The sequence below is a fragment of the Tetrao urogallus genome (genome assembly GCF_951394365.1).
Source record: "Tetrao urogallus genome assembly, chromosome: 7".
Taxonomy (NCBI): domain Eukaryota; kingdom Metazoa; phylum Chordata; class Aves; order Galliformes; family Phasianidae; genus Tetrao; species Tetrao urogallus.
In genome coordinates, this window is record NC_136820.1 from 15972182 (window position 1) to 15997417 (window position 25236).

Genomic DNA, 25236 nt, shown 5'->3' on the forward strand with positions numbered 1-25236 from the left:
CCCTCGATGGGAGAATCGCTTGCCTTCTAGCCTTTTATCTGAGGTATTTTAATTTGCATTTAAAATATTGTTGCAATTGTCAGTGCTTGCTTTGATTTTACTACTTCTTGACAAAAATAATAAATTCTGTTGATATTTCCCTGCTTTTCTGTTTCAAATAACATTTTGAATTTTAACTTTTCATTCATTGTACAAATATTATGGTAATTATTACTATATAAATTAGAAATTAAATGGTTATGCAGTATTAGGAGGAACATAGTATACTTTAGCCCAGAATTTCTGGAAAAACGCTGTTTTGTTGTCTAATGATATACTACTTAGCTAGGATTATAGTTATTTTTAGAATTCAATTTATTTGCACTGTTTGTTAAACAAACTTCACAGCAAGGGAATTACTAAAAATTAAAGGCATCTTTCCTTTCTTTAAAGGAAGTATGGTTTATATTGTTGTGATTGTACTGAAAAAAACACACTTCTGTCACTTAATGCATTCAAGCGTATTTGCTTCCTTTTAATAAAAATGTGAGCTGTCACAAGTGTAAGTTCATCTAGAGAAAATATATTTTGCAGAGAGCTTAAATATGACTTTAAAATAGCTATCAGAATAACGAGATGTAGTTTACTTGAACCACAGTCACTTCTTTTTATTTTTAGCATATTTTCCTAAAAATAAAGACAGAAGAAATCACAACAGTATATAAGAAGCCTATAAATCTGCTTCAGAATCTATAGGACAAAGTGCAAATGAAAAAGACAGAGCATAAGAGTATGGAGTATATAAATTTGATTAGCAATTGCATTTATATGTAAAAGATTTAATTAGGAGTTGATCATTTTCTTATTCCTATTGGCCATTTTCTGGACAGTGATATATAATTTTTTATGTTGCACTATGCCAATAGGAAGTGTTTTCATCAGATGCAGACACTTCAATACTATTATCTCTTACCTCAGTCTACACAGTGATGCAAGCATGTCCAAATGTCACAATTTAATAGGCCTATGATAAATACAGTGAACAAACAAACAAACAAAAAAACAACAGCAAGCCTGTGGCATGTTTGCAAAGAAGTTTTATTTTGTGTATTCTGATGATAATAACACTAATTGCCATTGGAATCACTCAAACAAGTTCATTCTTTATCCTCTGTCTGCCTGAATACCTTGTTTGCCAAATACAGACTTTAATCACTTGTACAGTAGTAGCTCCTCTATATTGACATTTTGTTTATTTTTATGGTTTAGTAACTAATATAAGTATATTGAAGGTTTTTTATCAATTTAACAGAGTGCATCAGTTTACCTTTTCAAAGATGCTCATCATTTGTTATTGTAATGACATAACAGAAAAATTTCTTTTGTTAATGAATAGAGATGTTAGGTGGAACTTCATTAGTGCAGTTCTAGTCAAATAGCCTGCCAGTAGGCACCTGTCACTACTTGTCAATTCCTTCTCTAACATGATTTTCATACCAGAGTTTTCTTAGTAATAAATAGCAAAAATAAAGTCAATTTCTAAGATGAGCATATTCCTAGAAGCAGCAGTAAGTGAGCAATAATATCTGGATGCTGGAAAACACAGTATGCAATTAACACCTTGGGCATTGGTGGAATTAAAAATCGTACTGCGTTTAATTGTGTTTTATTGTAGGTAATTACAGTGCCTAAGAACTATTATTTTCTAAAATTGCATGACTACTTCATATTTCTTTAGAGCCTGAAAAAGCCTTCAGAATGAAACTTCACATAACACTAAGAAATTCAGTTTACATCATGTAGCAAAAGTATGCAAGAATTTTCAGTGAAATACACTATAAACGGCACAGCATCATTTTGGCTATTCTTCTGAGTGTGAGTCCCATGTCTTTATTACTGAGACAGCCTTACTAGCAAGGTGAGCCAAAGTGACATGTGATTCAGAGAAATGCCTTCAATCTTTGTAGGCTTACTAGCTGTCCTAGTGCTGTTAGAGTTGCTACTGCCAAAACAACTGGCAAGAAGTAAGGAGAGAACAGACATTTTGGAGAAGGAGTAGATGCAATGACATTCAGCAGCAGAGTTGACAAGGAATGAGGACTGCATCAAGAAAATAAAAGGTCTGGTACTCCCTCTTTGACAAAATTGAGCTGTGGCAATGATCACCACATATTCATTTCTGTCTTGCAGGGATAATTGTGTTTGTATAAGTAAAGAGTCTTTCAACCCAAGCTACAAAATCTTTCTATAAAAGATCTGATTTTTTTTTTAAATTGTGCATGTTTTGTACTAATATGAAGAATTATAAAGTAAGAGGAATTTCTGTGGACTGGAAGATATGCATTTCATGCTTCTGTTACAGCATTGTCTAGGATAAATAGGTTAGAAATGTGACTTGGAGTCAAATGATGGGAGAAAATCAATGCAGGGATTTTACTGATTTTTCACTGATGTGTGTGGATGTGCTTGTTGTTTAGAGATATTTAAAAAAAAAAAAAAAAAAAAAAGTATAGTTTCTGGTGTTGGGAAGCTGAATTTTGTGCAACTTATGCAGATGCTGCACAGACTTTGAATTGACAGCACTTACAGCCTGAAAGGATCTTGCCTAACTATGACAGAAAATCCTGAACTTACTTTATTATCTCTGTTAACGCAAAAGCAAATGACTGAAAGTAACTGAGGGTAAATTGATATTTTTTAAAAGTTAGCATTAAGAAAAGTAGGCATGTTTGCTCTTATTAACTGATTTTTCCGTCACGTGTAAACTTATTTTAAGATGAATATTCACTGTGGCAGTGATGGATGTTTACTTATAGGCATCAATCCATACTACTTCACTAAGAAAGGAAAACCATGTCTCAAGAGAAAATAGGCTCGGAATTTTTGTTTGCATTTCTTGTTGAGTGCTTATTGATATACACAGATAAATATTAACCACAAAACACTTTGGAAATCATAGCCTGGTAATTATGTTATTGGAATAGCCTGAATTATTCTGCAATAATTATTTTAAAAATTGAGGTGTTATATTTTAATCAGTAATCTACTTAGAACTTGGAGAATACTATGGCTTGTTTACACAAGGAACCTACAGCTAAATATCTGTGCAACATACACTGCTTTACTAATGTGTAGGATTCGATTTTTTTCTTTGGAGAGCTTATTTTCTAATAAATCAGAAAAGAGGTAAGAATATAAGGTAAGGAAAGAAGCAGAGTGAACGAATAAATGGAAAAATACTTTCTGAAATTCATTTTTAAGAGTTTTCTTGAAGGAGAAACGTTTTGCCATCTTATTTTTGACAACATCTGAGAACATTTGACGTAAAACTGGAAAAACTGTCTAAGTACATTTTCAACATTACCAGTTTATGCAATAGTTTACTGCAGTAGGTGAATTGCTCTAAGTCATGAGAGGGAGAAAGAGAAGAGACAAAAATAAACAGTATTGAAAAGCAAGTGTGATGATGCAGAATAGGAGATTGCTACATAGAAATAAATGAAACTGAATGTCATAGTTCATTATTAAAATCTGAGATATGATGGTATGTACAGGGACAAAAAAAGTGACTTGAGAAATGTGACAGTCTATAGTAGGATTGAAATGGACTTATCTAGGAGCTCAAACTCAATGATCATGAAGATATTGGTTGAATTAAAATAGATGGACGAAGTCCTGAAAAATGTATCCAAGTCCAGAGGAGTGGAAAGGCTTGAGGGCAGACTCCTGAAATATGTTAGTCTGGCCAGCATAAGGCTTTTTTTGTGAATGGGAAGAGGAATTTTTTTATTGGACATCCTCTAGTTGGTGCATCTTAGGATTCAAACCTTCTCTAAAGTCACTCAATTAATATTTTTTTCCTCTCCATACTACTTACAACTACATAAAAACAAAGATGGCTGTAGTCTATCAATTAGCTCTTTTCTGATATTTGTGGTAAGGAATAAAGATGGAAGCATTTGTAGAATAGTTTAAATGGGTCGTTGCTTTAAATTTAGATTTTTTAAAATAACATATATTGCATATTTTCTCTCTCAGAAAACATACATATATGAAAAATATGCTGATTTGAATATTACTTGAAGAAGAACACAAAGACTAAAAATATCCATTTACTTTTCCACTCAATGTGCTATTCTCCATTTTTTCACCTCCTCACTGCCATATTATTATAAAATTACTTTGGCAATTCACTGTTGCTGCTCCTGACATGAAACAGGTAACAAAGTGCTAAGAAACTGATTCATAGTGAGGAATATAGACACTTACAGCAATTGGATTATGAATTTTAATTCATAGCTTGAAACCATTTGTTGTTACTGTTACAACAATCTGTTGGTTTTGTAGGCATAACTCCTATTTTTCTACTAAAAGGGGTTCCACCAATTATTAAACATACATTTTAAATGGAGAGCTTAAATATAAAAAAAGGATGGATTTGGACTGTAAGTAAAAAGCCAGGAATTTACTTGGTTGGGATGCTAACAGGGGCTCATCACATTTCAGAAAATAGAAACATGAATTATAGAAGCATGAATTGTTTGTAGGACAAGACATAGACCATTAGTGTTTCACTGCATTTTCAAACACTTTTCCAGGTGGTGAGTGATGGGATGGCCCTTGAAACCTTCTGGATGAGGAGCAGCATAATTCTCTTTTATCAGCACCACAAATGATCAGTAGGATGGTGATTTTATCATAAACATCAAATCTGAAGTCATTTCCTAAAATTCCTTTCTTTCTTCATAGTAGAGGTGCTTTGGCTCTCTGATCATCCTATTAGATCCATTCCAATAGCTCCACATCTTTCTTGTGCTGGGAACCCTGGCCTGAATGGGTCCTCACAAGATCTGACTACAGGGGGACAATCAACTCCCTGTCCCTGCTGGCAACTCTTCTTTTGATGCAGCCCAGGATACAGTTGGCCTTCCCACTGCAAGTACTCATTGACTCATGCCAAGCTTATTTGTCCACCAGAACCCCTGAATCCTTTTCTGTGGGCTTGTTTGTTCATTTCTGTTTGTTTAATGAAAAGAAAGAGACTCCACCACTTTTTAGAGATTTGATTGGTTTAAATGGGGATAAGGAGAAAGGACTGTGTCAGCACCCATGCTGGATAGTGCTTCAGGGCAGGACAGAAGGGCATTAAAAAAAACAAAACATGGCTAACTCTTTTGAAGGTGGAGGCTGCCTATGTCATTACTCTGGTGTTCAAATTCCTGCCTAGTTTAGCCTGTAGATCTCAGCATTTAATATCTTATTAAAGGTTTGTGCACAGCTGGAACAAAGATTCCCATAGACAATAAATTCTGTTGCTGGCTCCTGCAGTAATAAGCTGTGAAATCAAAAGACTAGCAGGGCCAATGCTGTGGTCTGTCTGATAGAGTGTTTCTCCTATAAAACATCAGGGGGCTTTGGACCCAGATACTCAAACCTGCAGAAGTCATAGACTTACATTTGGCTGACTGAAAACATGTTCATGCTCGACCAAATAAATACTTTGACTGTACATTTAATCTGTTCTTTAGCATAAGTCTCATCATCCTGCTACCATATTCAAACTAAAATAACTCTTCGGTTTAGCTTGAAACCTCTTGTACTTCTGGCCAGCTGTCTGCCAGAGGAAGCCAATTTGATTTACCGTGTATAAGCCTGAAGGTGCTTAAAACTGAGCTCGAAGTAAATAACTAGTTTGTATTTGGAATGCAGTACGGTTTATTTTTTTCAGAGACTGATGGGCAAAAACAGTGAAGCTGAAATTACATCTGTAAAGTGAAATTGAAGAAGCACTGAATTAAAGATTAAACCCTCTATAATGAGAAAGTGTTGGAAAGAATTTGAACTTAAATCTTATCTGGACTTGGTAGGACCCTTGGTGTTAAAGCCAGCTGTCCTGAGCTTCACCTGCATGTTCTGTTCCTCTGTAAATGTGACAGTGCTACAAGTTGTCAGATGTCACACATTGTGCATATCATTCACGCATCTGCCTTGTCTGCCTTAGTGATCTTGTTTGGAGGGTGTGACTTTTTGAAGGGTCCTCATCAGTAGAGCCTTTCATGGTACCTGAGATTGTAATCTCACTTCTTCTTTGGAGTTAAGTTGTGAGTATGGCTGTATGGTGCTGTATGGCTCGAAATTCTTATTACTCAGTAAATCTCTTTAAGAGGTGACCATTTCTCCTTTTTGCTTTGAAGGCAGAGTAAGCGATACACAAGGGCACGTCAGTCAGAGTTGAAAGTGGGTTGTTCATGAGATTCTGAGGACAATAGCATGTGTAGGTCCAGGTGCAATACAATTCCAGCTACCAGGGCCATCCTGAACTCTGAGAGCCAGGAAAATGCCCTGAAATTTTAATAGTTCCTCTCTTGTCTCAGGCAGACTTATGTGACCCACTGGTAAAATTTATCGTGATCCAGTAGACAATAGCAAATAGTTGTTTTTACAAACACAATATTTAATACCTGCTTTTGCTATTTCATATCTACTGCTTGAACCAGCAATGGTAATATTCTTACAAGGTAATATTTTTGGGTTTTTTTTTTTGTCTAAGGTTTATTTATGTTGGAATAGCTATTATTTTTTGAGAGATGAATTGAATTATTCTATATATTTTTATTACATTACAGGAAGGACTTTATATATTTTGTGTTGGATCTATGGAGTAATCTGGATAGGCTGGATTAGCGTGCTGAGACCAACTATGAGCTTAGTCAAGATGTAGTTCTGGGTACTGCTTTTTGATCAAAACAATCCCATGCATTGCTATAGGCTTGGGGCTGAGGAGCTGAAAAACTGCATAGAGAAAAAGAATCTAGGGGTATGAGTGCACTACCAGCTGAACACAAGCCAGCAATATGCTCAGGTGGCCAAGAAGGCCAGTGGCAGCCTGGCTTCTGTCAGAATTAACACAGTCTGCAGGAACAGGGAGATGATCTTCCTCTGTACTTGGCACCAGTGAGGCTGCACCTTGAGTGTTGTGTTTAGTTTGGCCCTTCACTACAAGGAAAACATTGAGGAAAGGTTGAGGTTGGCTTCTTCTCCCATGTCACCAGTGGTAAGATGAGAGGGAATGGCCTTAAGTTATGCCAGGAGAGGTTCAGGTTTGATATTTGGAAAAAAAAAAAATTCTTTGATAGAGTGTTCAGGCACTGGAATGGCTGCCCAGAGAGGTGATTGAGTCACCATCCCTGTAGGTGTTCAAGTAATGTATAGATGTGGCACTGAGGGACATGACTAATGGGCATGGTGGTGATGGACTGATGGCTGGATTAGATGATAGAGGTTTTTTGCAACCTTAATGACTCTATAATTCTATGATTTTAGGTGCAGGATTACAAATAGGAAATTACTCTAAAATAGAAAGACAGTCATACAGATTCAGCCTAGAGTGAGAGTTCTAAGTGTTATCTGCTTTTTTTCTGATGTTTTACTACCTAGATACTATTATATAGTTTAGCTGATATATTTTGTGGCTTTATAACTGTCCATAAACTGCGGCACTGATTATTTGCAACCCGGTTAAAAAAGCAGGGCAACAGATTATATCTCTTTAACAAAAATGTGAGAGTCTTTGTTAACTTTATAGCTGGATGTCTGCAGGACATATGTGTATTTATCAAGAGTACTCAGCATTGGAAACCTTCTAGCATAATGGAAGCCTTCTAGTATAATGTTTTTGGTGAGATGACAGTGTCTTGCGATCTGTGTACAGCCATGCATATATATACATAATTTTCACAAACACTTTTTGTTTTAATGCAAAAGAAGCAGAAAAATATTCCTATGTGGATCAATCAGTGTGGTTGTCTCTAGCAGAATCAGACAGAACTGACAGAGAATGTGCAGAGAAAGAAAACAAGTTATCTCCATTTCAGTTAAGTTGTTTTGGATATTCTCAACTTCTCATTTTGTCACTGTTTTGTAGGCTGTATTTATGCGTGACAAAAAAATAGAAGCAGGATATCAGTACATAGCACCAACCTAGGTGATATAGATCTGCCTACCCAAATGCTACTATAGCAAAAGTGATAAAGAAGCATATTCAAAGTTGAATGTAAGTTTTTTTGTGGTGAAAGCATGACTTTTGCTTGTTCAACTGATGTGTTTCTGTGATGCTATACATTTTGTTTTCACGGCTTAGATTTAAAATCTTTAAATTTTTTTTCATTAGGATAAAATGATCCATGTGGGACATCACAGTTGCTTTCAGTCACCAGTTCAAAGTGAAATAAATGTCAAAATACTTGCCAACTGAAATGTAGCTAGGGCTTCACTCACACAATCTGACTTAACATGCTTGATTTTTTTTTTTTAATTTTCTCTCGGCAACAAGGTCCTTACAAGGTCCAAAGGGCAATGAAAGTCAATGGTTCATAGTTTGTAGATCTTGGTGTTTAATGAATTCTTAGAAGTGAATACTGATGCAGTTGTAAAGCTGCTGCAAAGATTTGCCCAAATGTCCTTTCTTTATGAGAAAAGCAATGAACTGTATTAGTGAAGATGAAAAAATAGCTTCCAAATCAACAGGCTAGAATCAATAATATGCATGTAGAGAGGGTGAAAGAACATGTTCTGTATTTGCATGAATGAACTAAACAAAGTTATTCTTTTGCAGCAAAGCTTCTTGAGTAATTTGTTAACTTCCTATCATGGTTGATTTCAACATAGATTTCAACGGAGCTTGGGCTATTGAAGTAAATAGCTTATTCTTTAAGATCTTTTGTTGTTTTTAACGCATTGAATTAGCTCATTACTGCTGAATATGTAGTGGAAAATAGCATCTGTTTACACTGCAATAATATAAAAATTAGTTACCAGTAACAGAATAAGGAGCAATCTGCAAAAGCTAATCATATCTGTGCACTTGTCTGCAAAAAGTAAATTGTTAATACATACTCATGGGAAAAAGCACTGGTTTGTGCAATTAAATAGCAATGTTAAATACAATATATCAAATAATTTGTTTTTAAGATTCAGTTTTAAAAGTCATAAGAGTATGAATGTAAAAATTACATCTCTCCCATATTGCTGCTTCACCTTTACTAAGTGATGATAGCAAAAATCTAGAAAGTATCTTGAAGTTTGTTTTCCCCACATCACTGTCAAACTGTACATATGCTTCATGTACAACACTAGCATAGAAATCGACCAGTGCAGGAAACCAGATTTGTGAGAGTTTTGTACCAGTTAGCAGGAGGTTTTTAAGAGGATCTATCTTGCTAAGTTTGTTAAGTTTAACTCTATCATGTTAAGTTTGAGGTTTTGCAAGGCATACTGAGAATTAAGAGCAGTGAGACATCACAGGTATAAGCCTTAGAGCTTTCAATAATCTCAGTGCATTATTTGTGATCAAATTAAAGATCCTTATTTTCATTTTATTCACAAGATTCAGGAATCTTTGAATCACAGAATGGCCCAGGTTGGAAGGGACATCAAGGATCATGAATCTTCAACCCCCCTGCCACAGGCAGGGCCACCAACCTCCCCACTTAACACTAAACCAGCTTGCCCAGGACCCCATCCAATCTCTACAGCTTTTTACAGAAAATGAATTCTCCCAGAAATAATTATGTATAGCCTGGGGTAGACACATTAACTTTCTCTTAGTACTGCGTGGTACTCATTCTTTCATTCTTTCATTTTTTTTCTTTCCTTTTTCTCTTTTTTATGTAATGCGTATTTCCTCCCAAAGAGATGTCCTGTGAATAACCCTGAAGTAGGATTTTTTGAGTAAACTACTGTGCAGGTCCTTTCATAGATCTAACATTGGTCAAAATGAGCTAGGAACTAGTAGATTGAGATTTATTGTAAGAAAACAGATTGCCTCTTCTTGGAGTTCCTTAAACCTGAGAAGCTTGGCTTCCCTTTGGAATTAGAGAATTGAAGAATCTGTACAAATTTCAGTCTTAGTTCCTATCGTAAAGTATCAATCTCTGTGTAGCTGTGATGAGATCTCACAGTGGGCAACTTCACATATTTGATGTATCTTATTGCCTTCTGCAAGCAGGATGGAGATTGGACCTGGAGAGCACCTAACTACAGCCATGTCCAAATAAAACAGTGCTGGAATGATTCTTGCCTGGTTTTTACTTTCTTCTTATGTGTAGAGGCTGATCTAAAGGATTCAAGGAATATTAAAATATAAAATTAAAAATTAACTATATTTGAGAAGAAAAAGAAACAAAGTTGAATCAACATTTTTTCTGAAAACAACTTTGAATTTTGGAAAACTTCTATGAACTATACTACTGAAACGAGTAATTTCACTAACAGTATGAAGACTGTATATTAAGAACACAGTGAAAATATCTCCATGTACTCTTTAGTGATTTTATACATGCAGGCTGTATTAGCTTGTTGATAATTTCAAATATAAAATTCAAATGGTACCAAATTAATGGGAATTTAAATATGCACTTTTACATTTTTCCTACCCTTTGTAAAATCTCTTCTAGTACTTTTATCTTGTTTATCTCTATTCTCTGAAGTTTTAATTCAGTCAAAAAAATCTGAAACTCAGAATTCAATGAGATTACTATTCTGACAATAAGCATTCAAAAGTGGTTGATAACAGAAAACAGGTGAAAACATTTAAAGAAGTTATGCTAAATCCACTGCTCAAATTTCTTTAGTTAATGGTTCACCAACTGAATGCGGGAAAAGTGTTTTATGCCCATTCAGTGTAAGATTTCTAAATGAACTGAGGGCAGGTAAGGGTATATCTACAGTCTTGACTCCCATTAACTATTGTGAATTGTGACAAACAGAGTCATAAGGGTGTTGGTTATGTATCCATCACTGTTACTTCTCTTAAAGACTGAACTTTTCAATGCTATTAAGAAAATTGCTTTGAAGTAGTTATTTTAAATCCAACAGCATCTGCTGTCTTTAGATGAATATCATTTGTGTATAACCTGAATACTGAGTTAAATTTACATTATTAAATTCATCATTAAGTAAATTGCAAACATATTATATCATGGTATATTACTTTCTTTGTTGTTTCATAGGTGCATTTTATGTCAACTTCTAATTTTAGGATTTCTGCTATCACCATAACATTCAAAAGGTTTTAATTAACACAGTGAGTAAAATGTGCAAGTGTCTACTGCTAAGGGAGGTAAGGTGGGGTAAATTTCTACAAAATTATTTTGGTATACATCATTTGATCAAGTTCTCAGTTCTGAGTATGTTAGTTCCAGATTTAGAATTGGAAACATTCACATTATATTTACTGAGCTGAATAAATATCTTGTTTATTTTATCTTGAATAACTCAAAGTGGTGTATATATAGACTACTCATCTTCTTCATTCTAAAATTAATCAATCATCTGGTTAATCTGAATAAAAAAATCAAACAAGTTCAATATTGTCTTGAAACTCTCCCTACAAGATTTACCATGTTGAAAATAAATGGTTCTTAAATGTCTTCCAAGTAATAAAGATCAGATTAAATGTTAATTTCATTGATTAATAGTTAAGACTAGTTTTCAAAAGAGCTTTTTTTTCATCTCCCCATCAAAAAATCTCCTCCAAAAGCAACTATTACTAATATGAAAATCAGCATATAGGAACTTCCATGGACAAGAACTTGAAAGCCATGCTAAAAAATGAGTCTAAACTTTATCTTTCTTAGCAATAAGAACAGAATAGATGGTAAAGCAACTAATAATTTTATTAAGCTTCAACTTGAGATGAACTTTTATTGAGCCGCATGACCAAATACTGTTGTCCTTAAAAGAAACAGGACATAGAAGGGAATTCATTACTTGAGCAGCCTTCCCTTTATAATTATGATTTTGTACATGTTCTGTTGTATATGTTCCATGAATTGAGAAGTGTCTTGTATCTATGCAGTCTTTTGTACCTTGCCTAGATAGTAGCATTCTACAGCATGCATGGTCTGCTAGAGTACTATGAGACAAGGGATATTAAGTAGGGAATTTTGATTTCTTGTATTTGACCAAGATAAATAAGGTTTTCCTTTCAAAATTGAGAATGTTTGATTTTTTTTTATTTGATGTTAAAATATGATGCGGAGTATTGTCAGGAGTGGTCTCACACCATTACTGAGAAGAGACCAAGCAGATTGAGATGGAACAGCTTTGTTAATGTGAAGGAGCTAGTGCGCTCAGTAAGCTCCCATCTTCTCTGATCCTTGAGTGTCAACGTGCATTCAAGGATGTATTAAAATAATGCCTTACAAAATAAAAGAGAGAATAGGGGTTTTCTGTTGTTTTTGTTTGGTTGATTTTTTTTTTTTTTTTTTTTTTTTTTGTTTTGTTTTCTTTTTTTCCATAAAGAGATAAAATTAAGTTCTTGGGAATTAACATTTATTTTCCTCTGCCATGGTAATGGAGGACTGTTTTGTGGTTTTTTTTCCTACATCAATGTCCTTTTCAATACTTGCTCTATCAGTGTATATTTGGCTATAGGAAGAGAGGCAAATTGATCAGTGAATGTTTATGGTGCAAAACCATATTCTCAAAGCATATCACAAAGAGTGAACATCCTTGGTGTTTCATACCATGGTTAAATCTTAGTTCATAACGTAATTAAGTCTGTGGCTTCGTATTACAGACTGATGTAGATAATAGAGTGCAAAAAATTTGAAATGACACAATTCAGAAGATAAAGGTAAGCTTAGCAGAAAGAAGAAATGATGACAGGCAACATTTATCTGTATTATAATTGACTGCAGATTCAGTTTGCACATATCAGGTAGGCATCAGAGCACTCTTCTTGTTCAATATAGAACATGTCATTGTACTGACATCACCTTAAAGAATTACATTACATATCTTTACTTAATCGTTTATTCTGCAAAGGCTTGCATAGGTGCTTGGCTTTCTTGTCTCTTGTAGGGAGAATCTGCAAAGCTCTGAATTCTACGAAGTTCCACTGTGTTCTAGAAAGTGAGAATAGGCCTCATTAGTAGTCGTGAATTTCCTGTCTGTACTCAATGGGCAAACAAAACAGTATACCTCGAAAGGCATGTAAATTTGAAATATTAAAATATCTTCAAATGAAGACTTATCTTTAATTAGATCAAATACATCTCAGTGCCAAAGACTGTACAATTCTTGTATTGTTATATCAGATATTCACAGTGGTCCTAATTGTTGGGAGTCTCAAGGTTGCTAGACTTTCTGTAACCTTCTCTGGTTTATTCACTGTTCCGTAGAATTCAGCCCTGATTATATAGCATGTATATAGTAGTAAAGAAATGTCTCAGTTGCACAGTATGACTTTATTTGAACACAGTGATGTCATCAGATTATCAGGATTGGATTCACCAAGGGGAAATCATGCTTGAACAACCTAGTAGCCCTCTGTGATGTCATCACTAGCTGAGTAGATCAGGACAGAGAAGTGGATGTTGTGTACCTTGACTTCAGCAAGGCTTTTGGTACTGCCTCCCACAGTATCCATGTAATGAATCTTAGAAAGTGTGGATAGATGAGTAAACAGTGAGGTGGATTGGCAACTGTCTGACTGGCAGATAATTGTAATCAGTGGTCCAGAATCTAGCTAGAACCTTGTAATTAGCCATATTCCCCAGTTGGTGCTGAGTCTGGTCTTGCTGAACATCTCCTGCAATGGCTTAGATGAAAGGATAGAATCCACTCTCAACAAGTTTGAGCAAGTTTGCTGATGATACAAAGCTGAGATGAGTGGCTGATACAACAGAAGTTTATGCTGCCCTTGGACAGACTGGAGAGTTGGGTAGAGAGGAACCTTAGGAGGTTCGATAAGAACAAATGCAGAGTCCTACCCCTGGGGGGGGGGGGGGGAGGGAAAGGGGAATAACTGCATTCATAAGTACAGGTTAGGGCCTGACATGCTTTAGAGGAGGTCTGCAGAAAGGAACCTGGATGTCCTGGTAGACAGCAGGTTGACCATGAGCCATCAGTGTGCCCTTGTGACCATGAAGGACAGTGGTATCCTGGGGTGCATTAAAAAGAGTGTGGCCAGCAAGTCAAGGAAAGTGATCATCCCCTTCTACTCTTGTGAGACCGTATCTCGAATACTATGTCCAGTTCTGGGCTCCTCAGATCAGAAAAGATAGGGAACTTCTAGAGATAATCCTGTGGAGGGTGACAAAGTTGAGTAAGGGCCTGGAGCATCTTAGGTATGAGGAAAAGCGAGACACCTGGGACTCTTCAATCTGGAGAAGAGTAGGCTGAGGGGGATCTCAACAGTGTTTTTAAATACCTAAAGTGTGGAAGTCAAGTTGATGGTGGCGGACTCTGGTGGTGTGCAAAAATGAAAGAGACAATGGGCAGAAACTGGAATGCAGGAAATTCCATGTTAACACAAGGAAGAGCTTCTTTACTGTCAGAGTGAGAGGAGCAAGCTGCTCAAATTGTTTGTGGAGTCTTTTTCTCTGGAGATATCCAAGATCTGCTTGGTCTCCTTCCTGTGCTATCTGCTATGGGGAACCTGCTGTAGCAGGGGGTTGGACTTGATGATCTCCAGAGGTCCCTTCCAACTCCTACAATTCTGTGATTTTTTGATCACTGACTAGCCAGACTGGCAGTCAACCTGGCGACTTTGGATCCATTAAAAAAGTACTTATATCAGTATGATGCCTGCTCAAAATTAAAGGTCTTTTTGTTTCAGATCAATTTCTTTTGTGATTAGAGCATCTATCATATTATATTTAAAGTATTTATTGACAGACCAACTTCAAGAAGATTACATGTACACGATGATTAAGATAACGTGTTGCACAGGCATCTCTTAAACAATTTCCCTTGTTACACCAAAGAGCAGAAACTCTCTTCTTGCCATATGCATCTGGCTCACTGCTTTTCCTGTGTGGGTAGCTCAGTATCAACACTGGTTTGAACAGTGAACAGTTTGGCAGCTATAGTCTGTGCTTTACTCTGGGAGATCCTGACATCAATATGTTAGCCAGAATTGATTCTGTTGTATTGGGAGTGACAGCAGAAGTGATTGTAGCATCCAGTGGCTGGTAAAAACAGAGACATGATGTGAGCAACTAAAATCTCAAACAAAAAAGACTTTCCACCCCGTCTAGAGCTTTCTAATAGTAGTAATTGGCCACCTAAAAATATGGAATATAATGATCTACTTGATGGACAGCTTTCACAATATATTTTGAGATGACAATGTAAGATACTTGGGTTAAATTTAAGCAACGAAGAATCAGTGGAGTGTACCAATTACACTTTTAAAAATTTTCATTTATTTGAGCTTGCTTTTATTAGAAAGGTACTGCCTTGAAGGAATGAAAGAGGCAGGAAACCAATCTGTAAGATGATATGAGGTAGAACTAGATGGATATTAAAAATATAGAAGATGCAGTGCTGCTAATTTGAAAATTCTCTGAAAATCCTTTTGTACCTCAACACTCAAAATTAAGTGGGATGTTTTTCTTGATCCAGTGCCTAAGAAATATAAGTAAGAATTGTATGATTCACTGGAGTAAATTAGTCAGACTGGCAAACTTATTTTGAGGACTTTTGTATAGATGTGATGTCTGTTATTGTAAGAGAGTACTCTGGATTTTTTAAAACATCTCATATATTTCTCATTGTACTTTACTCATTACAATTTGCTTAGTAATATGATGTCCTTATAGCAATTGTAGTACAATTTCACTTAGGCAAAAAAGAATATAATGCAGCTGAGTTTTGACACCGGCTGTTATTTCTTACTGCTGTCTTATGCAACTATACAAACTGCAAATACAGTGGTTATTCTTTTGTGGTATGTATGTGTCTGTGAATTGATAATAAATATATTTTTTATGTAGGTCAATACAGTTTTATATTCTTGACATTTGTGAAGTCTGGAAAACATATAGATTAGAAAGGTTGCTAATAAATCATCATATGTGCATAGAAGCAGAAGAAATTCTCTGCTTTGCAAAAGAGATGCTTAAACTGAACTGTATCACTGAAATAGGTATATGACTTCTTTACATATAACCTTTGAAGTGAATTGCCATTTAGACATCTTGCCATTTCCTTGGTTTGAAATAATTCATGTAATACAAATTTTATCCACATGTGATTTGCAGGATTGGAGCCCTCAGAATGTAGTTAAGCATCAGTGGGTCCTCAAATTCAAATTCAAATTAGTAACATACATTTTACTTTCTTCTTAGACATCTTTTCAAGAGTAGATATAGTTTCTTAAAGTACTGAAGTGTTTCAGAATGAGACCCCCTGCTCACCTTTGTGAAAGGCTATAGTCACCACTCATTATGTTTTCCCTATCCCACTCTTGCAAGGAAATATGACAGACTCTTATTTAGGATTCCAGTTAATTTGTAGAAGTTGAGTTTACGTTAATTTTGAGTGGGTTAAATGCTTAGGGATTATTATTTTCTTGCACAGAACTACTGTTAACCTAACAACTGCTGTTATCAAGTTCAGATGGCTTCATATTCCCTCAGAGAAGGGGGATTTTAACTTTGAAATATAAAAGACATCTTATCTAAGTAGAAGCTGCACAAACTGGCAACACTCTCTGGGAAGTGAGTAATGGACAACTCTATATAGCAGGAATGTGTTTCTACTTCGGAACAATCATGTTCATATGTTTCAGAACACAGGAATGTTTATGAATTTCTACATAAAGCTTTATTTTTTATTCCATATGCATCCAGCACTTCGAGTAGGGGTTTGTAGAGATGTAGCTGTGAGAATTTGGAGTAAATTCTGTGGATACAGGACACAAAAATCTGGGGTGTTTTTCCCGTAATTCTGTGAAGAAAATTGAGCTGTGTCTCAAACGAAAGTCAGTGTTCAGATTCCAGTATTTAGGATCATATTCTAACTACCTTTCTGTTATTTGAAAAATGACACTGTCAGTTTGGGAAAACAAGCACACTCAGTAACTGAAGCTGTCTGATAATTAAATTTGACTCTAGAAACAATAAATATAGTTGATACAATCTCATCATAAGGCTGTACTTTTTAATGTCATTTTTAATGCATCATCATAAGCTGACACTGGTTTTTCAGTTTAACAGCAATTAACATCTCTTGATTGTTTGTATTTGGCTTACAGTATGTCTTGATGTTATGTGTTCTGAATTGTAAAAGGTGCATGATTGTGCTGTTTCTGTTCAAGTTGTTTCTAATTAATGACTTCACTGTCCAGTGTTCTTTCAATAAGGGTACCTACTACAATATTTACAATATTACAATTGTAATTTGTTTTTTTTTTTAAAAAAAAAAAATTACAATATATACAAAATACTTGCATTATTTTAGATACAGAGAAACTGGCATTTCAACCAAGTGGAATGATGCATCTTAATATACAACGAGAGCATATATTTATGTGTATATACACATACATGTATATGTGGTTAATGTTTTAAATCAATTCTCTCACTTCTCATCTCCCCACCTTGAACTTCCCAAAACTCAGGCTTCTGGAAAGAATCAGGACTTTTCAGGAATGCTGAAAACCATAAATCTTGAGATAATTAATATATACTTGTTACATTTACTAGAAATTGCTCTATTCCCAAAATTCAGCACAGGCAGCATTAAATAAAGGTCTGATGATTAACAGATGCCAGAAAATACAGTTCTCTACCTAGTAAAAGTGGTTTAGTGAGTGAAACAACTGTGTCATTTTATCCCTTTGATCCCTGAGTTAGCAGGTACTAAGTGATGTGTTTTTTTCCTCTTGTGATTACACAATAAAGTGCATTTACTTTATATATTCATGCTAAGCATCTGTTATTTTTTTATCTCAGAAACAAAATACTGACCTTTATGTCTCCTTGGGCTAACCCAGCCTAGTTGCTTTTCATTTCTTTGATTCTGTGGTAGTTAAATTTTGAAGATTATCTGAGATTCTCAATAAACTTCTTCAAGTAAGAAACGAGTTGCTTTCAATTAAATTAGAATTTCAGCAGTAAAATTATAAGGAATTTATCTAATTATTATTTTAGTAACAATAAGACTATCTTTCTTATAAAAATTTAAATATAAGAGAAAATAAAAAGCTCTGAATATTCTTATTAGTTCCAGTGTTTGGGGTGTTTTTGCTAAAACTTAATCTTATTCTTCAAATACTACTCTTAAAATATACATACAACATGAATTAAATGATTTTTTGTATTAAATTATGGAATAATTAATATTGTTTCAGTATTGTACATAAATCTCAATAGCAATGCACATTCAAATCTGTTTTAGCTTAATGATGTCAGGTAGCCAAAACAAATTTGGCACTCTGACAAGACTTGGGTAAGGTTTCTAAGGTTTCTCCTTTGGATGCTCCTGGCTTTGAATTTCAAATGCTACCATTTGTGGCAGGTGGACTAAAATTGCTTATTTATTTATTTATTAAAGACAGATAATTGCACATCTGCCTTAGATTCAGTTAGCTCTTTGGTGATGGGCTTTGAAAAGGATAACTTATGTGATTTATGTTTTGTTTTGTTTTTTTTTTTTGAGCATGGTAGCTTTTGCTTTGAGATTTTTGGAATTTTTTTGTTTGCTCTGAACTGTCAGTCTTTACTTTCCATTTGAGAAGCTCCTGATAGCACTGCTAAGTGTAAACTCTTCTTTGAAAGACAGAAAGAAACTTTAGCTAAATATCTAGTTTTTCATAGGAATTGGGATAGTGAAAAGTGCTTTCTTCCCCATTGCCTGAGAAATATTTTTTTTAATGCAAAAGCAAAATTTTTCTTGATAGAAAAACCAATGAATATACGTGTTTCAAGCATGTGAGACTAAAACATCTTTATTTTTGGTCTGGAAGTAATATATCGTTATACAGAAATATACTGTATTCATCCAGTAGGGGTTGTTTGGGTAATTTTTCCATTGTTTTCCAAGCATCATTCTAAATATGATTTTCCATTTGGATAATGTGAATGGTACCCATTATTGAAAGGTAGTCTGTATTTGTACTAATACAGAGAATGCCAGTTTAGAAATGAGCCTGATTGCATGGTTCATTTTGTTCTCCTTTGTAGAGCCAGGCTGCGGCCCACTACAAAGGCACTAAACATGCCAAGAAGCTCAAAGCACTGGAAGCCATGAAAAATAAGCAGAAATCTGTTACTACCAAGGACAGCGCAAAGACTACCTTCACTTCCATCACTACCAATACCATCAATACCAGCTCTGACAAACCAGGTTAAGCGACAATCTTTGTTGTGGGTTGTTGGTTGTTTTTTTTTGTTTTTCTTTTCTGTTATTGTTGTTGCTTTGTTTTTGTTTTGTTCTGTTTTGTTTTTTCCTTAATTCCATGTCTGTTTGGTTATGTGCTTGCCACATTGATTCATGCTTAATCCATTTTTCTGTGTGGTACTGATTTCTTTTAGTACTTTTAGTATGCTGGTGAGAATATGACAGCCATGCAACTGATTTCACTTTATGAAAAGAGGCTTGTCATTCTTTTAGGATAGAGTGCAGTACTTACATTTTGATTTTTTTTTATAACAGCTAAACTGTTACATATCAACTGACCTAACCCTCATAGCCTAAACACAGTACCTATCTATAAATCATTACTTACAGCATGTTTCTTTTAACCACAAATAAAGCGGCAAATTGCACTAACTCTTTCTAGAAGCCTCTTGCTAGAGCATTGTTAGCTTAAACCTAGTTTCCATAAATTCCAAACATTGCATTTTTTTAAAGTGGCTATTGCATGGTTTTGAACTGGAAAATAACAGTATAACCTCTATTCCACATAATCAGGTAAGTGTTGTTGATTACAATTATTCTGCTTAAATGAGTCTTCAGAACAAAATCATATCTTTTAAATTGTTGAGTGGCTAAAAGGCACTCCTTTGCAAATAAAATCTATGTGAATATTCGGTGAAGTCAACAGCTTGCATTTTAAATGCAATATTATTCTACTGGAAATTTCAAAGGAAAGCTGCAAGACCATTGAAGGGTATCTTGGTATCTCACAAGGTATGACTGCTTTTCTCTTCATGAAGAGTTCAAATAGTTAATCATATTCAAACCCCCTTTACCAAACAAGCCAAAAACAGAAACAACAAAGAAGTTAAAGGTGTGAAAAATCAAAGAACTTTCTACTAGTGCTAGAAGCTGTTCATTTCCAACCATTTCTGATTCACATCTTGCACTGTAAATAGTTGTGCACTAACCAATTATTGCAAAAATGAACAAAAAAATTCCTTGCAGATCTGTAATTCTTTTGGTTATATTTTTGTTGTATTTGTTGTAGAAAGATACCAATAACTCTCTCTCTTAATCTTTCTCTCTCTCTCCCTTTCCTTCTCTCTTGCATATATATCTATTATAAACAGCATATGTTTTTTTGGAAATTGATATAATAACAATGGTATTATTGCTTTAAAGAACAATGGTTACAATATTGTTGTGTTTATTACAATTATGCATATTCCTGAAAATATTCTAAGTGCTTTTGCTTCTCAGATGAAAGAAATGAAGCATAGCAGAATGATATCAAAGATGGGAAATGTCATAAGTTTTATATATATATATATTTATATATATATAAAAGATGTTTCTAAGCATACCAATATCTTTTGAAGTTTCTCCTGGTGCTACCTCTTATAGCAGTTGAAGTCTCATAACAGTTTGAGAAATGTTGTATGGAAAGAGTGAGTTAATGTTTACAAAAAATGATTACTATTTTCAGAGAATGAGAAAAAAGAGATTTTTCAGCTTTGATTTGCACTATTAAAAAGCTTTTTTTTCTTGTGCTATGTAAGTTTAGAGGATTATTCAAGGTTTCCTAAAAACAGCCAGTGTCTTTCCACCAGGCTTTGAATTAGATCCCTGACAAGAAATATAAACTGTCTGGCATCCAAGGTCAGTAGTACAAATCAATATTTGTATCAGCATAAATAAGAAAACATCAAAAAACTGGCAAAAAACTTGTTGTCCACAAAAGCAGTGACCTATGCAGGAATTTCTTCAGTTTTATGAAGAAGTTATACTGTGTGTAACTTCTTGAATTAATTAGAATTAGAATATGTGTATACATATGTGTACGTACACATACACATATGTATTCTGTACTAGTGATACTGACCTCAGTGGCATTCTATAAGGAAAAGAAATAATACTTGTCAAACAGTCTAAAATCTGACTTTGACAAAACACTGAGAGCAGTGACTTGTGGCAAAAGTCTTATTCAGTCATTGGCATTAAAATAAAAAAGGTAGCCAATTCAATCCAAACAGAAATATGGGTGTTGCAGGCCAGTATTGATGTGACTGGTGGTCACAGTGACTGGCATCCTTGGTACAAGTTATTCTCTGCAGAACCAAGCATGCAACCACAGCATTAAAACAAACAAACAATAAATATATATATATATTCAATTTTGGTAGCCAAAAGGCTGAATTTTTCTGCCAAATATAGCAAGTTAAAAAAAAAAAAAAACACCTTATAAATCAGGTTTTCTTTCCTTCCCTGAATTTTATGTTTATTCTATAGTACTTTTAAGAGCAAAGTGTTTTCTAAAAGCCAGAATGGCATTAGAATATGCTGCACTGTATGCACTATTTTCAAGGATCACAGTAAAAGACAAATGTTCTGATAGGGAATAATGAGCTAATTAAAACATCTCATGAATTGATCATTCATAACTGGAAATAAGTTCTATTGCCTTCACTTGTGATGATTTGCAGTAAAAGCTTTCCCTACAGTATTTTAGAACTCTGTGCAGAAGGCTAATACTTGATCCCAAAAATGCCAAGGATGAGGTCATGTTCATATCACCTTCAATACATCATGTACAGCAGTGGTTAAGTGGTGAATTACATGTCAGTCACAGCACATTGGTCAGGATTTCACTTCACTGGTTTTGCGCATACTTAACAGCCCCAGCAAATGAAATACCTTCAGGAAATCTATGCAATGCTGTGCAATGCTATGTAGTGCTGTGCAATGAAGATTGAGAAAAAAAAACAATAATTATTGGAGGCTATGCAATCCACTATGTAAGCAGACTCCTTAAAACCTTTAATAAATAATTCCTGACTATTACATTGTATGTGTAAAGGAGAAAACAGGAGTTATGGGGTCATTTTTCTTATTCCGTGAAAGTCAAAATTCTTTTCCCTTTTTTGTCTCCCTTACATAACCTTTACAACCATTAGAAGGCTAGAACTTGAGAAATCTTTGGAAGTAATTAAAAACAAAGGGTTATATTACCAGTTACATAATGAATGATCACATTTTTAACACATGACAACTTTGGTACGTGTTCTATTATTTCATATCCTCCTTTCACCTGTGCTTATCTGTGCTTGTTTAGAACAGAAAAACAGAAAACATGACCATTCCAAATGGAAACTCACATTGTGATAGTATACAAGCCAGATTACAATATTTCTTGATTCCCTAATTCAAGGTGTGACAATAAAAAATGGTATTTTCACTGTATGTTAACATACATGTATACATATCTCCATGTATAAAGTTGTTAATTGATCTAGATAACTTTAAAAATTGCTCCTGCTTTCAGCCAATGTGTATTTTCCTCATTAAAATCCTTCACATGTCCACTTTGGCTGTAAGGATTTATACCGTAGGTAAGCCTTTCAGAATATATCTAGGTGGATTTCCATCGGTATAACTATGTGTCCTGTGCAGTAAAATCATACTAGACTTATGTCTTGTCCTGTGCTTGGATTTTTGGATCAAGAGTGACTGTCCAAGTTTATGTTCATGTAAAATTATATCTTTGTAGTCATTTTATATGTCTGAATATACATGGATTCTCCATGAGCACATTATAGATTAGTTTCTGAAGATTTTTATATTTTCTTTTTGTTAACAGAGAATTCAGAGTGAATTAGATATTTTTTTGGTCAGTGAGGAACGACAAATAGATCTGTCCAAGAAGGCAGCCATCATTACAGCAAAGTCTTCAAAGTATCTTCTGAATTTTATATATTATGTCTTAAATCTAAAGTATTAAATCCAGTGAGCAGCCCTTGAATACACAGCAAAATGTTATGAATGTGCCTGAATGTGACTATGAGACCTCTGTGTTCCAAGAGAACAACAGAGAACTTACTCCAAGTGTGTTCATGTCTCTGTTACATGAAGTAGTCCAGACCTAAGTACTGCAGATGTTTCTCACGCAGTGCTGAGTACAGATAAAGGATAATCTCCTTTGGCCTGCTGGCAATGCTCTTCCTAACGCAGCCCGGGATGCCACTGGCCTTCTTTGTCACAAGGGCATGTTACTAGTTGATGTCCAGCTTGATGCACTTCTGGACCCTGAGTCCTTCTCCACAAATCTTCTTTCCAGCCTACAACCCAGAATGATGCCTGGGATTATTCCTGCTCAGTTGAAGGACTTTTCATTTTCCTTTGTTGAGCTTCAAGGGACTCCTGTTGTCCCATTTCTCCAGACTATCAAGATCTCTGAATAGCAACACATCCATCTGGTATATCAGGCAGTCATCCCAGTTTTGTGTTGTCTGCAAACTTGCTCACGCTATCTCAGCAACTGGGTCATTAATGAAGATTTAAATAGTATTGGCACTGATATCAGTCCCTGATGGCCACTAGTGACTGGCCTCCAGCTGGACTTTTTGCTGCTAACCAGGAGCCTGCCAGCTCATACAGCGTGTTTTCTATTATCTTTTGTATCTTTATGTAAAACTGGGAACTAAGAAACTGTCAGGAAGAAAAAGATGGAAAAAAAAAAAAAAAAAAAAAAGGAAAAAGAATGAACTGAAAGCAAAATAAGAGGACTAAAATGGGAATGTATAATCTTATACGGATCACTAAATTCTCCTAATGCATGGCTTTAATAGGTTTGCACTAGTTTCCCATTAGGCAAATCACATTGAATTTATCTAATATACATTACTGTTATAAAATGTATTCTACATGCAATTAAAATAAGGAAAAGATCACTGATGGGACCTGACTGAAGCACAAAGCTTTCCATTGCATTTTAAATTGTATCTTTATATCTTTCTGCTTGGAATAGATGACAAAATTAGAGTTTTTATTTTCAGAGCTGTTATTTTCAGAGTCATTTTACTCTTTTTACACCTGTTTTGTGCCATGTTGCACATGGTTGCAATACTGCATTTTTCTTCCTGTATTGTATCTTTTCTAATAATTTCATAGCATATTTTATCACTCTTCTGCAACCTTTAACTGTACTTCTGGGGACTGACTCAACAGTCTACAGATAATGGGAATAAAAGCTGAAAAAGGCCTGTTTCCTAATATCAGTCTACGCTGGAGCTGAAGTTGGTCTATAGATATGTAGGTAGTGTTGATAACAAGTTGCACAGTATGCAGCATATCCTATGCTGTTACTGCAAGCGTGAAATAATAAATGTAGAGTAATTGCTTGGTGCTTAACATGGTGCAGACAGATTTCAGAGCCAGCTTTAGAACAGCATAATATAGTTCTCAATCATCCAATTCTGAAAACTGGTCTCTTCTAATTTGATTTGAATGAAAACATTAAATGAAAATTTTAGCCTGGGAAAGGTGTTTGTATTTTTGATGTTCTTGTCATTTGCTTGGGAATTAGAGATTACTGATTCATCGCTATCAGTTCTCTTAATTGTGTGCTCAGAAAATTAAACACAGTCATATTCAGCCATGTTACAATGTCTTTCACTTTAAATCACCTATGCTTTGACTTTTCCACACTTCAGGCAATCTGTAGCTAACAGCAGCACAAAATGTTATCAGCCTTGCACAGGCTGTTGTACCAATTTTGCATTAAAGCTCAATGGTAATTTGGAAGACAATAGATTCTCTTTTGATCTTTATGTAGAACTAGGGCTTTTTCTTTCTTTCCAAGTGTAGCTAAATGGTGATATTAAAAGTGCAGTAATTTATATGTGCCTCAATTGATCATTAATGTGCAATAAAATCTTTCTTTGCTTGCATCTATGTACTGAGACCTTTGTTGTATGAACAACATTTGTTTTCTGTGGACCCAGCTGCTTTTGTTTTGGATTGCCTTGACAACAATTTTGTGCTTGAATAATCCTGTAGCTAAAAACTGCTGTCAGTCACAACATCTGTATCAGTGTACTGAATCAGTTTGAAAGTTTTGTATTAACAATGCTATTGCTTATAGAAATGAAAAGCATGTTCTATTCATAGTGTCTTAGTGAAATATAATCTTGTTTGCTTTCGCCCATAGTTGTAACTAAAATCTGGTGAATAATCTTCTGTTTATAAGATACCTGTTCATCAGTTATTCATAATCACTGCTCTAAAAACTGGATCAAGTACTGCAGCATGTTTCTGCTTAATGGCTCA

The 25236-nt window shown here is 34.8% G+C and overlaps 1 protein-coding gene across 1 annotated transcript in view; it reads left to right on the top strand.

Moving 5' to 3' along the window:
- Positions 1-25236, top strand: part of ZNF385D (zinc finger protein 385D) — a gene marked incomplete at both ends in the record, with an annotated part of 375132 nt that overhangs the window by 300870 nt on the left and 49026 nt on the right. The window contains one exon of the mRNA XM_079538653.1: positions 18954-19116. Within this exon, the coding sequence (XP_079394779.1) occupies positions 18954-19116 (163 nt within the window). The remainder of the gene's footprint in view (positions 1-18953; positions 19117-25236) is intronic.